Here is a 17,609-nt window from a genome sequence, read left to right on the forward strand (position 1 = left end):
TATGAGCAAAATAGAATCAAAATTTAACATTCACTAACTTAGATTTTCTAAATAAAAAATCCGTTAAATATTCATTGTTAGAGATTTAACATAATAAAAATGACATACTTTCTCAAAACAAATATATTTTAATTTTTTTTTAATATAAGATCCTATTCAAAATACCTCGTGGTAGAGAGAGATGTTCTTCCAAATACTTCTCAACAATGTGTGGGGGGTGTGGTAATCTAGAGGACACTGTTTATCTATTTCTTCTTCATTGCAATTTTTTCTGTCAGCTTTGGTTTGTTGTGTATGGTTGGTTAGGTTTCGTCTTGGTTACGCTGTTTGATATTTCAGATCATTTAACCCAGTTTTGTTCCTTCGAAGACTTTTCAAAACACAAGAAAAACATTATTCCTTTAGGCTATGTTTGGATTGATGGAATGTGATGGAATGGAATGGAGTGGTATGAAATAAGATTCTATTGTTTGGATTTGTAAAAATTGAATGGAGTGGTATGGAACATGATGGAACCCATTCCATTCCATCATTTCCTTCTATTTTTCATTCCTCCCAAATTGGGATGTATGCAATGGAATGAGACCGTTTAATTAAATAATTACTCCTTTATCCATTTTTATTTCATCAATTTCAACGATTTCTTCTTCATTTCTTCTCAGTTCGCATGCGTGCAAGTTTGAATGATGATTCACGTGAATTTATTTATTCTATTTCTTCCTGGCATGTATGTGTGTGGTTTTTAATTCTGTTGTTTTTTTTATCCAAGTTGTTCTCCATTCTAATTTGTGTGTGCTAAGCTTGATTTATTATGTTTTTCAGTAAAAAAAAAAGGCATTTAATTTGATTGTTCCCACGTTGTATATTGATGTTTGTAACTGTATATGTCAGTTTGTTTTAAGGGGAGCTGTAGTTGTATATATTTGAACATAGATATTTTATACTAATAAACATTTTTTTATTTCAACTTAAATTCCTTTATGTTTTGTTTGTAAAAAAAATTGTGTTCTTCGTTTAATTTGAGGATCAAACTAGAAATAAAAAAATTAGAATTAAAAATTCAATTGTTTCTACTTGCAAGTTTTAATGGAGAACAATTTTTTATTAAGAATTAAGGGTAAAAATGGATTACAAAATTTATAACTCATTTCATTCCATTCACTTTATAAACAATGAAATAAGATGTTTATTTCATTATCCAAACAATGGAATGGAATATCTATTCCGTTCCGCTCCATTCCGTTCTGTTCCATTATATTCCATTCCGTTCCGCTCCGTTCTATTCCGTCAATCCAAACGGAGCCTTAATTTTGTTTTCTTCACCTTGGGTTTTATTATGGATAGAAAGCAATGCAAAAAGCTTCAAGAATTCGCAAAATACTATTCACCATTTGCTTGACAATATTAAGGCTCAATCCTATAGTTGGTTGAATGCAAAGCACAAAAATCTGTCTTTTGACTATAAATCGTGGTGGACTAATCTTTTAAATTTCTTTTAAAGATTCTTTTTATTTTCATTCAGATGTTCCTTATGTGTATATGATGTAATTTAATTTTTCTCTTTACTTCTCTCTAACACTTGTGAAGGGCAAATAAATAAAAAAATTTGGTTATTGAAATTTCATTTTACCTTCTTAAAAAAAAATCTTGTGATTTTAAGTATTTTTTATTGAAATTTGATTATTCAAAATAAATTTTTGAATCTTTTTATGAATAAGAAATAAATATTTGAATCCCAAAAATCCCGAAAACATTTCACCATCGTGATTCTCTCGTGCGAACCACCAACGCCGCCGTTCACCTCCGGCGGCACACTTCAACTCCGCCGTCACACTAATCCTCAGTTCCCGCGATTCAATTGCTTCAACGAAGAATCAAACACCGAAGGTGAACGGCGGTTGAATTTTGATGCTTTTATTCATTATTTGTTGGTTGAATTTATGAATTCATTGTTTTTGGTTTGAGTTTTTGAAATGTGATGCATCTATGACGTACGGACACTAGACACTGACTTTGATATGACACTGACACGTTGACATTGATAATAATTTGAAAAGAAAATTATATAATTGAATGTAATCATACGTGTCGGTGATCAAAAGTGTAGGTGCTACAGAGTTTGTGATATATTTATGTATCTGTTAATTTAAGGTGCTATTGCCATTGGTGATTGTTGCGATGATAAGTTTCACATTGGTTAATTTGAACATTTTGTTTGGTAAGACTAGATGGGATAGGTCTAGAAATGACAATATTAGAGTTAGAGTAGCACCCGTAGTAGAAAAAGTGGTTGAAAACAGGCTTAGGTGGTTTGGATATGTAGAGATGTAGCTAGGAGAGTAGATTAGATAGAGGATTGTCAGATCACTAGGGGCAGATGAAGACCGAGAAAAATTATAAGAGAAACTATTAGGAAAGATTTATAAATTAATAAGTTGGACTGAAATATGGTTTATGATAGAACATTACGGCGTAATTTGATCCATGTAGCCGGCCCCGCTTAGTCGGGAAAAGGCTTCGTTGTTGTTGTTAATCTCAACATTCATATTCGTATATAAGAACAATTTCAACATTCTGTTTTCAGCTTATTTTCATCAGTTCACCATGATAGCTTATGAAAACAATTTAATTTAATTTACTTTTGATATAGAAATAGGTTATACATAAGCGGTTATCATGATAAGCGCTTATGCTATAAACTGCAAATAAGCTGTTTATGTAAACAAGGCCTTATTTGTTTGTTAATTTAAGGTGCTTCTGCCATTGGTGAATGTTCCGATTATAAATTACTCATTAACATTAATTCATAATTTTTGTTTGAATTTTGATATATTCATTTGTTTGTTGATTCAAGGTGCTTTTGCCATTGGCGAATGTTCCAATGATAAATTACACATTGACATGGCTTGAATCAGCTGGTGTAGAAGAGGTTTTTGTTTTCTGTTGTGCTCATGCGAAGCAGGTGATTAACTATTTGGAGAAATCTGAGTGGTTTAATCAACCTAATTTTACTGTAACAACTACTGAGTCTCAAAATTGTGTCAGTGCTGGAGATGCACTGCGTGTTATATACGAGCGCAATGTGGTATGTATTTTCTTCATTTCGTTCTTCAATTTCAACTTATGTCGGAAAATTTCTAGCTATCGTAAATATGCTACATTGGTATTCACATATATTGTAAGACTTAAAAAGTTGATATTATAATTTGAAGTTTGTATTGAACAATGGTTGTTGTGTTCTTGGTTAGAATTGGTTTTCAGTTAAGAAACCTGGATACATAGTATGATATGGGTACAATATGACACTGATTTAAGGATTAACGAGAAAATTTTGAAAATCAAGGAATTGCTAAGACACTACAAGAATTTTGGTTATTACTGGTGGAAATAATCCCCCAGTAATGCAAAAAATCCCTCAGTAATACGCATTACTGGCGGATTTGAGTCCCTCAGTAATATGAGCGTCAGAAATGTTACTGGCGGAATTTTCCCTCAGTAATGGAGTGGGAGTTCTGACAAAGCATTACTGAGGGATTATTCCGCCAGTAATTACTGACGGAACAATTCCGTCAGTAATTACTGACGGAATAATCCCTCAGTAATGCACCATCAACTTCCTTCTAGTATTACTGACGGATTTATCAGCCAGTAATGTTTTTGCATATCTGCATTACTGACAGAATTTTCCGCCAGTAATGCACTTTCCACCTTTTTTTATTTTGTTGCATCACTTTTTTATTTTAATTAAAGATATAAAATTAATTAAACGCAAATAAATTAAAGGAAAAAAATTAAACATAATAAGACACAAATTAATTAAACTAAAAGAATAAACTAATTATTATAAATAGTTTTTGTACAAAATCATAAATATTTCAATAATATTCATACATGTGAATTTTGCAGCAACTACTATTTCAATTAATCAAGTGGTGAAGAACTTTGGTATGATAGACAACACCTAATATATTTGTCTACGTGAATGATGGCTTGTTGAAATATCCCGTGAAATATCCATACGCATAACGCAAATATCCATACGCGTAACGCCCCAGACCAAACAGGAAGCTAAGAACAGAACAGCCCTTCTCAAGACAACAAGGGGAAAAAAACAGCACCAGCCAAAAACAATTGAGTATCCTATCCTAACTTCAGCATAGTTTCTGCCACACACTGCTAAATGAACCTTATTTGCAAACGTGTAGCAAAGCTGAAGAATACTCACCCGCGCTTTGAGCCACCAATATAACCTATAAATAAAACACTCTATTTAATCAATCAACATTCATCATATCTAACATCAACTAATTTGAAACACACTGAATGTATTGCACAAAGACAGAGAAATCTTATAAATAGTCACACTGAATGTATTGCACAAAGACAGAGAAATCTTATAAATAGTCACACATGTAAGAATCCACAATTTCATTTGTTGGTTTCAGTTTGCAGTATCCAGAGTCTTATAGTTTGTGTTCCATTTGAAAGAACAGAGATTAAAAGATAGGAATCTAATTCACAAAACAGAACCTACCTTTGGTTCCAAATTGCAATGTATTAAGCTTTTCTTTTATTACTTGCTTTCACCAGAAACAATGTAGAAAGCTTTTCTTTTTAACTTGTTTTCCCCAATCTGAAACAATAACCGCAGTTATTAGAATAAATTTTTAGCAAATATTGAAAGGAAATAAGATCAGAAGGATGATCTATGGACCACTGAAACCCGATAACCTCCGCTTAATTTTTATAATAACCTCGGCAAAAAGTGGAAAAAGAGAGGACATAACTAGAATTAGAAATATGTGTATTGTAAGATACTAATAACCATGTTTACAATTTGTTTCTTTTCCTAGCTTTCTATCTTCTAGCCATGAGAGAACAAATCACACTTTCTCTCCATAAGTATTAGTTAAACTTAAAAATTCAACGCTACTACTCTTATATCAATATATAGATTAACTGTGCCACGTAGAGAAAAAAGACATCATAAGTACTACTCCATAAGTATTACTTTCATGACCTTAAAAAGACATCATACATTTAGCACAAAAAAAATCACTAGCATATTTTAATTCATTAGGACATTGAAAGGCAATAAGATCTAGATGAAGACCTGTAGGCTTGCTTCTTATCATTCTGAGGCTTGCTTCTTAATGCATTGTCCACACATCCACGTTTCATATACATATCTATAAGTGTCGTGCCAAGAATGACGTTGACATACAAATTATTTTGGCCTATAAATGCATAAACTCGTTTGCTCAAGTCTATAGCTGACACTCAGTAAAGTAGTCTCATCCGGTCAAATTCCAAGGATATGCATTTACTGAAACAAAGCCACAACCTCTGAGAAACATCAATGTTGAGCATAACCCAATATCATAGCACTCCAAGATAAAGTATCCTTCTCAAGTAACCAAAAATCTGCATTCACCATTCTACAAAATATACAAATCACGGTTAATAGGATAAGTTAACTAGTCAAAAAACAAAAGTTCTTGTAAACTTTATACCAGCAGGAAATTTAAAAAATCATAAATTAGAATCATAAATCACCAGAAAAAGTACTCCATTTCATTATAGATTTCAATACATATAAAACCGAACTAACATAACAGGTCAAAATACTAGGTGGATTATGGCAGGCTAATAGTATTTAATACACAATTCTATTTGGTTAAGTTTCAGAATTCATTTTGTCAAAAGCTACAAAATAGAAGTTTCAGAACTGCGGTGCTGATAGACATAAATTTGCATCAAAAGCATCATTTGGGTGAGAAGCTTCACCCACATTGCAAATCCTAGATATATGAATGGTTCACTCAAAAGCCAAACATTCAACTGAATATAAAACCAAAGAACAAAACAACTCATGGACATTTTAACCAAGGTAATTTAGATATGATCACCAAAGAATCTACAATACGAACAAATGACAAACGAAAAATATCTACAACACCAAAGAATGATGAACTGTACCTGAAGCTGATGAATAGCTTCTCCTTGACAGAACCTGTGAATTTCTGTTGAAGGGCATGGTGGAATGAAAATGAGTTAAGTTATGGGTAATCCCATCTTAAAGCAAAAAATGAAAAAAAGAAAAAAAGAAATTGACATGAAAACAACTTACTGTGAAATCTCTATTCAACAACGACTCCCTCATGTAACCCCTTTTCATGGTGGACATGTTTCTCTTATGTACACCAAATGAAAGTTTCTACGAAAAAGAGAATACGGGTCAGTCTAGAATGTTAGCTCACGAGGGGAGGGTGTAAAAAAAGCAAGAAATAGCCTGATTAGAATTGTCAAGTAAATGATATCTACTCACAGTAAAGTTTGGGGATGATTCAGAGACATGGTTTCTCGCTGAAGGTTCCTATGCAATATTACCATTCACCAAAAGGTGTTTTCTCCCACATCACCTCTAATGTTATGCTCTTGCTCGTACAGATAGAGTGTTTATAAGTTAAAAACACAAATTCTTAATTTGATTACTATCATTGTACCTATAGCAAATTACAACAACAAGCCTTTTCCCACTAAGTTGGGTCAGCTACATGGCCAGTGGTGGTTGTCCTTTTCTGTGTTAGAAACATAGCAGACATGAACAACACAAGCAGGAAAATGCAGAAAAACCAAAGATATGTGAGAGTAACCTTTAGTCACACAAATAAAACATAAACTAAGAACAAATACTTATGTACTTAGAAGAAGCAACTGATCATTGACAACATGTGTATCTGTCAAACAAAATACAGGCTTATTAACAAAAAACCACTGTCACAGACACCAAAAGTGATAGCATAACAGCTCCAACATGCTCTAATGATTTAGCTAAATCAACCACTGTCCTAACAGAGCATTCTAGCAACAAATAATTTGGATATAGAAAATTCCAAAGGCATTAATCCTATTTCTCCATACCATGAAATGAGCCTCGACACAATAGCTTCAGAATTCTATATAGAAAATTCCAAAGGCATTATTCTATCTTCTTCTCTCCTACTTGTGTGAATTGAAAAATTAACAAAATCAAAGAAATTAACAAAACAAACCACTAAAATCAACAAAAAAGCTCAGAATTCTATATAAAAAAAGAGAGATTAACCTGCAAAGATTGGGTCACAGTTGGATGGTGAAACGAACAGCTGGTTACAGTTGGGTCGCAGCTGGGTAAAGAAAAGCACGATTCAAGGTGAACCACCGACTTGGGAGAGAAATGCGAACCACCGTGTTGGGAGAGAAGTGAGAAAAAGAAAAACACGATTCTAAGGTGATATTAAAAGGATTTAGGGTGAGATTGAAGAAACCCTTTCTTCACTATTGAAGAAACACGATTAAGGTGAGAAAAAAATGATTCAGGGAACAATTATTGAATGCAAGTGAGAAGGCATGGTGATGAAATTGGAGGTTAGGTTTCAAGAAATTGGATGTTTGAGAGTGAGATTGAAGATTAGAAATTAGAAATTTGGGAAAGTGAGATTTGAATTTGAGTTTTAGGGTTTTGGTAAAGTGAGAGAGAAAGCGGGAGTCTCTGAAAAAATTTGGGCCAAAAGGGACTTAGAGAGATGATTAAACTGCATTACATTAGTGGCGGATTTGGTTTCAATAGTGACGGATTGTTTGCTTTAATTATTGGCGGATTGGAAGCGTTATTGACGGATTCTTAAATAACAACATTAGTGGCGGATCTTTCGAATTACCGACGGATTATATAATTCCGTTATACTATTACTGACGGATTATATCCCTCAGTAAATGTGTGTTTACATTATTGGCGGATTATATCCCTCAGTAATAATTCGTAGGTTCTTTATTATTAATACTGACGGATTTATCCGTCAGAAATGTAACTCACTGAATTATTGTGGAATTTTTCCGCCAGTAACGTTATTGAGGGTTTTTTTGGATGTTACTGAAGGTTTATTCCGCCAGTAATTACTGAGGGCCTAAATCCCCCAGTAATGCAATTTTGAATTGGTTAGTAAATTGGGGAATTCTTGTAGTGAGATAAACTAACAAAAGACATTTGCATTACTTATTTGTTGCTCATTAATACATTAATATTTTAGTGGTTAATATATGATGATCACAAGTACAGTAGGCTTATTGACATATGTTTTTCACATCTATATCAGAATATATTATTTCTACTGTGAATGTGTTGGCTCCTCTGGATAAAAAAAATCAGATTTTAGAGAGAAAGAATCAAAGAAAAGCATGCAGGGATTTCTCTGCAAGGGAGAATTTCCCTTTTCCAACAGAATACAGTTTTTATTATGATCAATCAAAATGAATGAATCCCAAACATGGGGGTAAACAATATTTGTAATCTCCTCCCTAGCTGCTACTAACTACTAATTTCCAGCTTTTCCCCCTCTAACTACTAACTGCTGCATAAACTTAGTGGTCCCTATTCCTTTTAGAGAATTTTGGAATCTCTTGGTTCCTAACAGAACGTGTCACAAAAACATATAGTTTTGTGTCTTTGGTTAGTAAGATGTATTAAATAAAGATGTATCTTATCTGGATGTCAATAATGTCTTTAGTTGATAATACGTTTTGAAGATGTATCTGAGGAGTATTGAGGGGAATATTTTGGCCATTACTTTTCCCACCCTATGAGCTTCTCGCGCGCCCTATTCGGATTATAAAATCCGAAATATTTCAACGTGTTTTTGGAGGTTTTATGGTGTTTTTATGCAGTTCGGATTCTAAAATCCGAACTGCATAAGGCGCGTGAGAAACTCATAGGGTGGGAAAAGAAACGGTCAATTATTTTTAGCAAGAATAAAAAAATTTGGATTACTTTCTGGGTACATATTCTAGGTACGTTTCGGACCCATATCAGTATTACATGCGTGTTAGACACCAATACTTTTTCATTTTTGAAGTATTTGGGCTTCCAAGCTTTTTAGAAGAGGTGTCTTCTTACATGTAAAGAACCCTAGCTACGTATCGGACCCATATCGGTATTAAATGCATGTTAGGAAATAGCAGTTTTTCATTTTTGAAGTATTTGGGCTTCCAAGCTTTTAAGAAGAGGTGTCTTCTTACATGTAAAGAACCGTAGCTACCTTCTAGTCTAGATAAGGTTATGGGCTTCTTAGAATCGAGTTCTCTTTTTTGTTTTTGTAATAAACAGATTTTGGTCTAGTAAAAGATAATAAGTCATTCTTACCTCTCGTTGTTTGTTTCATTCGTAGCAGCAGCATAGCTGTATGATGAGAATTTATGTATGCTTTGTTTTATAGGTTCTTTAAAGGAACAAGGAAACAATCAGAACCTTACATGTTTCATAGTCAATTGTTTTTATGATTTGGTACACTATTTAAAATAGTTAATACAGTTTACATATCACGCTGTTGTTGCTTGTGACTGTCTGAGTAGTGATTATTTATGTAGTTTCTTTTCACGCTTTTACTAATTTAGTTTTGTGTAGTAACACTATTGGATAATTTTCTATTTTGAAGATACAAAGAGACTTTGTCCTTATCAGCGGAGATTCTGTAAGCAACATGTCGCTTACTCAGGCACTTTTAGAACATAAAGAAAGGAAGAAGACAGACCATGGTTATCAAACGGTCAAAAACTCATCCAGCTATCCATCAGTCTTGACTTGGTACCGATGAAATTTTCATGGCTATTGATCCTAATACCAAGCAGCTTTTGTATTACGAGGATAAAGCAGACTTTTCAAAAGGCACTCTACATCTTTTAAATTCATTGCTTGCTGATAAGCAGGTTGAGCCCCTTTTTTCATATGTTTCTGCTTTGCTTTCAGGTTAACTTCATGCTAGAGAGTAATTGGTTTGCGGCTACGTACTCATAAAAAAATATTATTCGACAAAATGCATGTATTTATTTATTTTTAAATATTCATGACCATGAAAAAAAAATGCAGTTTAGTTCAGGCTCAGTTAACAATACCTATGATGTTTTCCCCTAAAAAAATACCTGCGTTGTTTATTGTCATTTCAACCTCATGATTGGGCTATGATAAGAAATGATCGTTCGATTCCCAAATAAATCAATGATTTATTACTATCTGAAGTTTATTGTCAGTTGATTACAGTACTAGTTACTGTTGTTATTAATGCTACATTGTTTGGTCATATCTCTCGCCTGATAAGCTTTATTAAACTTTCCGAGGTCATTAAGTGAATAATTTCTTTTCTGCAGGATTGTTACATTGACATCTGCTCGCCAGAAGTCCTTAGCCTATTTACAGACAATTTTGACTACCAACATCTTCGGCGTCATTTTGTCAAGGGACTGCTTCTTGATGATGTAATTTCTCTTCCACATGTTAAATTGACATGAATTATTGTTTCAGAAGTTCTCCTTAAGTCCTTTTGAATCATGTTTTTGTTTTTTTGCGTGAAAAAAGATCTACTTGTTTATCTCTTACATTTCGTCTGAGGTGCCCTGTTTGTTGAGAACATTTGAAAGATTGAACACTTCTTTTGTATTGATAATGGGATACAAAAATTTTGTTCATGAAATCTGCGCAGACTATGCTGCAAGGATTGATAATTTCCGAAGCTATGACGCTGTCAGCAAGGATATAATTCATAGATGGACATATCCACTGGTACCAGATGTTATGAATTTTGGCAACACAGCTACTAAGCTTGAAAGACAGGGAATATACCGTGGCTCAGGTATGGATGATAGTTTTGGTGTTGATTGAGTGTGTTGGTGAAAAGTTTATAACATTAAATGATAAAATAGCAAGCCTATATTGGCTCTAGTTTCCAGTTATATGTTTGCCTGTTTGCTTAATTCACACTGTTCATTTTATATAACTTCATTTTTTTTGAATGATTTAGTCAGCAAGTAATTATAGTAGTATTATAATATATTAACCATTATTAGTGGTCATAATTTTCTTTCTTATGATGTACACATATTAATCTAGTGATTTATTTCATGTTTGATGATCCTAAGTGTATGTAAGATGTTTGTGAAATACTCTACTTGTTTATTTCTGTTTTTTTGTCATTAGATGGGAATATAGATACATTTTTCCAGTTATTCTTTGTAAGATGGAAATATAGCCATAGGGACTTAGTTCTCTTTCATGCTTCCAGGTTGTAGTTGGGCAGGAGTTTGTTGTTCCTCCTTATTCACAAGTATCTCTACTACAGAAGCCGGTTGAGGAAGATAGCGACGAAGAGCTTGAATATGCTGATAGTACTAGTGGTATTGCTGAATTTTCAAAGCTTTTTACTGTGCCCAATTATTATTGAATTACATTATTAGCAATTGGAAATGAGATATTGCTGCTATCATATGAAATATTACCTGGCTGATAGTGAGGAAGATTTTCTTTAGGAAGCAAATATAGCCACCTATGTTTTCTTTCCTTAGAATTGAATGAATTGGTGGTATTTAATTTTTCAAAGATGTATGTTGAGCTTGATTAGATATTTTTAGTTTTAAAGACGACTTGATTTGTTTAATTCTAATAATATTCAAAAGAGATACCCGGGTGCGGTGCACACACTGAATCTTTTATAAATATTTTGGATTGGAATAAATTTCTTTAATGCTTGTGATAGAACCCTGAGTTCCTCTACATGTGTTGGCCCAATTATTGGATTGAGTACATGGGTCAACCTCTCTTGTATGGTTTTCAAAATCCAATTTAGAAAGGCTGTATAGATTTGAGTCCTTTTGAATTAATGGTCTCACTCAATTTTTCTTAGTCTTCCTCTTTCTCTAGTTTTTCTGAGGAAAAAGTGTTTAGATCAGAGTATAACTTGACTGTAACTACTGTATTATCTATAGTTTAGTCATTCAACCAAGTGCTGAACTGTGTGCCACTGGCATAACTGATTCAGTTTTTAGCTAAATCACTTACAGAATGGAAAAAGGCATCCTACCCGTATCATATTCATTTGAGGATTGAGTACAGAAATGCAACTTCTATTCTTTTCAAGTTTCATCTCATTCTTGAGTTCTCTGAAACCACTGTAATAGCGCTTGCTCTTTATAGTTTTACTGAAATTTTGGTTTATGACAAGTACATTGGTGTTAGTATCCATGGAGCTGACTCCTCCTAGTGAGGTAATGCTAAGTGGTTCATATGCCCATCTAATCTTACTTTCCAACATCATGTATATATGTTGGTCATAGTTATATTTTGAATTTTTAGTGGTTGCTCGATGATTTTAATATTGCCTTTGGGATTCATTTTTCAGATAGCTTGGTTCAGAATGTTCATGTTGTACTTACAAAGTGGAAAAAGGTTCTTGCATCCTATCTGAATGATACAGACGAGCAGGTGCGTAGTTTTCTTTAATTTGAAGAATTACCAATTGCATTATTTTTTAGTTTAGTCTGAAGCTTTTTTTTGAGATTATGCTGCACTTCTTTTATCGTAATTTCATCATCATGACATCATCCAATGTTCATTATAAGGCTTGGGGAAAAAAAAACTATCTTTTGCAAATAAACTCATACATCCAATTTTTTTTCTTCCAGATTGAAGTGATTCTAAAATTTGAAGAAATGTGTTTGGAATCTGCTAAGGAGTTTGCTCCATTGTTCACAAAGTTATGCTTTTATGCGTTAGGTTATCGATTGTCTATATTCACGAACAGTTGGTAGCATGTCAGAAAGGTTATCGAAGTATGATGTTGCTGTATGTCTTCCGTTAATATTAAAAATACCTTTATATCTTTCATTAATTAGGCTTGTTAATGTGTGGTGTTTTTATGCACCTCAAAGGATTTAGGCTTGTTAATGCATGATGTTTTTATGCAGCTCAGAAAGAAAAACTATAACATGTACTCAACTTTAAACAGTGTAGTACGGAAATTAATTATAAGATGAATCGCGCCTTAAGCACTACTGTTCTGTTTAAAGCCAACGAGTTAACTGTTGTGAAATGGATTTTAACACAATTGAAATTTATACATATTTTCACTCTCTCATACTTGCTTTGTTCAGCAGTAGAGTTATTTTGTTATATTGAGATCATCCATTTTCATGCTGTCTATATACAATTGAAGTTTCACATTCTTTCACTACATCGGACTTTCTTTTCTCTCCTTTTGTTTTGACTTCTTAATTGCTTGCAGATTTTGCGCTACATGTATAACGAGGATATTATTGAAGAAGATGCTATTTTGAGTTGGGAAGATGAGAAGAAAGACGCGGACAAGGCTGATAAAGTATTTGTTAACCAAGCCCAGCCATTAATTCAAGTGCGTATCTTCGTCTATTTTTACACGTACAAAACTAATATTATGTTACTTGCGTCTTCTCAACTATCCCATGAGATGCAATATTTCATATGTAAGTAATTTATTTGATCTTGTCTGTAGTGGCTAAAAGAGGCTTCTGAAGAAGATGACGAAGACGAAGAGTAGAAGAATTTTGTGAGGCTAGGACATCTATATATTCGTCGAGGTGCTAACATCTTGGGAGCTTAAGAAGGATTTTTGTGCATTAATCTAACCTTTGAATTCAAGTGTGATTCTCTTTTCACACGGTATCCGTGTTCTTTTCGGTTAGGATTCAATTTAGAGAAACATCAGTTTTGGGTCATGTATTTTATTTAATAATTGCCATAAATGAGAAAGAAAAAAAAAGGCTAATAGAAATAGGCTTTATGATTAGAAGAAAAAGAAAGATTAAGGTATGATTATTTTCCACATCTCTTGATACTCCAATCCCTTTTGCTATTCAACTTTAAACGAGCCTTGTTGCAAATCCTATATAGTGACTTGTAGCATTAGTTGAGAAGAAATGTTATATTCACATCAAAATTTTGATATCAAATACATTGTCATTTGATTTTTATGAGTGTTTTTGAAATACGTATCAAATACGTTTATTTTCCAAAGAAAAACGAGCCTAAACGAAACAATCTGATTTTAGGAGATGATTCAACTCCATTTATTGTGTATCTAGTCGACAAAAAATTGCACAGTGGCTGATTTTATTGATGTTCACTCCAAAAAATGGAATGTTGCGCTGGTTTCACAGGTTTTTACTCATGATTTAGCAGCTGATATTTTAAATACTCCGCTATATGATCAGGTACCTGTTGATAATATGGTTTGGAAGGCGGAAAGGAATGGGATTTATTCGGTTCGAAGTGCTTATCGTCTCTGTGTGGAGGAATTGGTGAATACATCTCATTTAAGGCGACCGGGGTATTGGTCTGGAATTTGGCGCCTCAAAGTACCTCCGAAAGTTAGAAATTTTGTATGGCGAGTATGTCGTGGTGTGTTGCCAACTCGTGTTCGTCTACAGGATAAGGGTGTGCAATGTCCAACCAATTGTGTAAGTTGTGCTGATGGTCACGAAGATCTTTCACATGTTTTCTTTGACTGTCCTTTTGTGATACAGGTTTGGCGTTCGTCTGGTTTATGGGAAGCTGTGCACCACGCTGTCATGAATAATGATTCTGCAGTTGGGACTGTCTTCTCACTGCTGCAGAATTTATCTTCCGATCTCAGTCAACGGTTCGCAGCAAATTTGTGGAGTGTGTGGAAACATCGCAACATAAAGTTATGGAGGAATGAGGATGAGTTATATGCTCAGGTTGTTGAGAGAGCACGCATTATGATTCAAGACTGGCAGGTTGCAAACCTGCCCCGCAACTCTGAAACCCAGCAACAACATTATGACGAAGGTGCGGTCGCATTTCAGCCTTAGGATATAGCAGAAACACAGTCCAGCACTCCTGTTGCAGCAGTCAGGCAAGCCGAGAATGTGGCTAGTAGTGCAGCACAGCAGCAGCATATGACAGGCAGCTGCCCAAGCAACCCCCAACCACTGTATTTAGGCCATTTGCGGACAGTTTCTGCTGATACAGATGGTGGGCAGATTGCATTTCAGCCCCATAACTTGGAACGACAACAGCAAAGACAAGGGAGCAGCATCATGTATGGCCAACCAGCGGGTATATCACAGGCCCCGTCAAGTTCTGCAGGTACAACAGACCCAAATCGGTGGCATAAACCCCAACAAGGTCGTTACAAATGCAATGTTGATGCCTCTTTCTCATCAATTCGGAACCGTACAGGTATTGGCATTTGTTTGCGTGATGATGAAGGTGCTTTTGTCTTGGCCAAAACCATGAGTGTGTCTCCTATGAGTTCTGTACATGTGGGTGAAGCACTTGGGTTACTCTACGCGATGAAATGGATGCAAGATATGCACTTCGACAATGTTGATTTTGTGCTCGATTCCAAAATAACAACGGATGCTTTTCATACAAGACGGATAGATGTTACGGAATTCGGTCATGTCATCACAGCTTGTAGACATCTTTTCTCGACTTTTACAAACTCCATGGTAGAGTTCAATCGGCGACAAGCCAATGTGGTCGCTCACGCTTTAGCTAGAGAGGCTACTTTATCAGCTAGTCCCACCGTCTATTTTGAAATACTTTATTGTATCGAAACTCTTATTAATGATATGCTATAAGCACCTTTATTTCAAAAAAATTATTGGGCAACCATCCTCTATTTTTTTTTAAATGACTAATTTTATTCTCGTCGAGTGTATGCAAAACGCACAACAAACTCGCGGCAAGTAAAGGAAAAGAACAACAAGGTGCCGCCTATAAACGATAAACCGCCACCAAAGTCAAACAAACCCCAAAAATAAAAGGCCTCGGACATTGAGGCTGAGATATACCTATCAACAAGCATACCACCGCCTCAAGTCCGAAAAAAACCCAAACAAACAGACCGGAAAGCTGCCAAACAGCCAGCATCCACACACCATCCTCTGTACTTCTATGTTTGGTATCATTAATACAAAAACTTGTTTAAACAGTTATGGTCGACACAATTAAAAGCTTAAAACAACACTTCCTCTAGTCTTTTTTGCAAGAGTTAAGAGTTAGTAAAAATTGATGCATTTGATCGATAATATGTAGTACTATAAAAGTACTTTGTTACTATTTACAGAAAAACTTCATTAACTATCACCGGAATTAAAAGAATATTTTGGCGTTTTCTAATTATCTTCCTTAGCATTGCACATTCTAGAGTACACGTTCGATTCCGGTCATCCATTACCCCCTCCCTCGTCCAATCGTGGCTCTGCCCATGAACACAATTTGGCTTTGCTTCATTTACTTTGTTTTATTTATTGTCTATTTACGATAGAGATAGACACAAGTGGTAGTTAGTGGAGTCTTTTTTTAAGTGAACTCCATTAATGAGTCATACTAGGCTATCTGATGTGTCAATCTCTCATAAGTGGATAACACATTAAGCAAAAATGGAACAAAGCCAGACTCCATGACACCCCCTACATACCTACATGGCAGTGTATGTTGTTAATTTTCTTATAATAGAATATCATCCCCACGACTTGAAATTCTAGAGTCATCCTAGATATGAATATTTTGCACACCACCTAGTTAAAAAGGTAGAACATTGAAGCATTAATCCAATTTGATACGCGCAAAACCATGCAAATCTATGTAAAATGAATATTTGGCCCTTCTTTTTTGGTAGAAAATATTTGACCCTTCTTGTAAAAAGTAATGAACATTTGGCTCTTTGTGTGCACTCCAAGATAGGTTCCCAACTCCTGAGATAGTCACTTCAGATGACTCATATCCTATGCGAGATGCTCTCTTTTTTACTTGGGAACTCCTTATAATACTATTAGTAGTCTCTTCTTTTTACTTAGGAATGCGAACTTACCACATTTAGATGAACTTTGGCTCTTTTTAATTTGTGCTTGTAGAGTAGTTTTTTGGCGTGACTTTTCAACTTGTGAGATGGTCACTTTAGATTACTCAACATTTTGGTAGACAAACATTAGTGATTAGTTTGTTAACCGGAGAGATAGTTTGTTAGCAGTAGAGACCGATTTTCGAATCTGCGTATAATTCTTATTCAGTGTCACTAATTGCTCATAAAAATGAACGGATATACATTTTTTTGAGATTGGATTCAAGTGTCCTAGTCACGGACAAACTAGTTGGTGTTAGTTGGGCCCCACTTGCTTATTAATTTTGTTATATTTTGCTGAAAATTTTCACTCTCTTTCATTAAAAAAAGTGAAATGATACCTCCACTAAAAATTCTTAAATAATTATATTTATCAAGAATCAAATGTGCAACAATATAAAAGATAAATTGTAGAATAATTCTTAGGCTACATACAAAGATCTATATATTTTTCACAGTTGAAAATAACAAATTTAAAACACATTTAAAATATAAGATGCATAGAGAACAATTATAATTTAAATTTTTTGTATTGCCTTCAAATTATTGGATGTGTATAATTGAATTTTGTAATCTCCAAATTTTTACTATTTGATACAATCATTTTATCGCTTATATTAATGAAATTTGTTTCATAAGAATATTGCAAAATATTGTCTCCACTAATCAAAATTCATGGATCCGTTCCTGACTTTAGCACTCGACCCATGTTTGATTTCTTCGACTTGTAATACTCCACGAATGTAGAGAACATTGTAACACAGAAACACAAACCATTGTTATGTTTTCATGTCATTTTTTTCCTGTTTCTATTGCTTTCATTGGACCGAATAAGTATTTACATATATTGTTATATAAGTGTTTGCATTTGTAAAAAAAAAAAAAGTGTTTGCTGTT

At 34.1% G+C, this 17,609-nt stretch overlaps 1 protein-coding gene, 1 long non-coding RNA gene and 1 pseudogene across 4 annotated transcripts; 2 read left to right on the forward strand and 1 right to left on the reverse strand.

The window, feature by feature from the left end:
* The first annotated feature begins 430 nt into the window (after positions 1–430).
* Positions 431–13,504, forward strand: LOC146913390 (uncharacterized; annotated as a pseudogene). The gene is made up of 11 exons (XR_015016556.1): positions 431–448; positions 2,855–3,085; positions 9,474–9,744; positions 10,183–10,296; positions 10,481–10,664; positions 11,009–11,043; positions 11,094–11,205; positions 12,207–12,289; positions 12,490–12,559; positions 13,087–13,214; positions 13,335–13,504. The product of XR_015016556.1 is annotated as an uncharacterized LOC146913390 (transcript).
* On the reverse strand, positions 3,817–7,562 carry LOC146913391 (uncharacterized). The gene is made up of 7 exons (XR_015013452.1): positions 7,109–7,562; positions 6,329–6,581; positions 6,131–6,217; positions 5,980–6,023; positions 5,114–5,438; positions 4,535–4,633; positions 3,817–4,250 (listed from the first exon to the last, which is right to left on the reverse strand). It is a non-coding gene; the product is annotated as an uncharacterized LOC146913391 (long non-coding RNA).
* On the forward strand, positions 12,590–14,748 carry LOC146913392 (uncharacterized). 2 transcript variants are annotated; one of them, XM_085716559.1, is made up of 3 exons: positions 12,590–12,742; positions 13,617–13,648; positions 14,053–14,748. In XM_085716559.1, the coding sequence occupies exons 2-3, from the start codon at positions 13,622–13,624 to the stop codon at positions 14,671–14,673; spliced, it is 648 nt and encodes a 215-aa protein (XP_085572685.1). In that variant the 5' UTR covers positions 12,590–12,742; positions 13,617–13,621; the 3' UTR covers positions 14,674–14,748. The 2 variants fall into 2 exon arrangements, with proteins under 2 accessions (XP_085572685.1, XP_085572684.1); XM_085716558.1 differs by lacking the exon at positions 12,590–12,742 and having other exon boundaries at positions 13,461–13,648.
* Positions 14,749–17,609: the final 2,861 nt, after the last annotated feature.

The sequence above is a fragment of the Medicago sativa genome, chromosome 6 (assembly GCF_051527215.1).
Source record: "Medicago sativa cultivar Bolivia chromosome 6, Bolivia_mono, whole genome shotgun sequence".
Classification (NCBI taxonomy): Eukaryota; Viridiplantae; Streptophyta; class Magnoliopsida; order Fabales; family Fabaceae; genus Medicago; species Medicago sativa.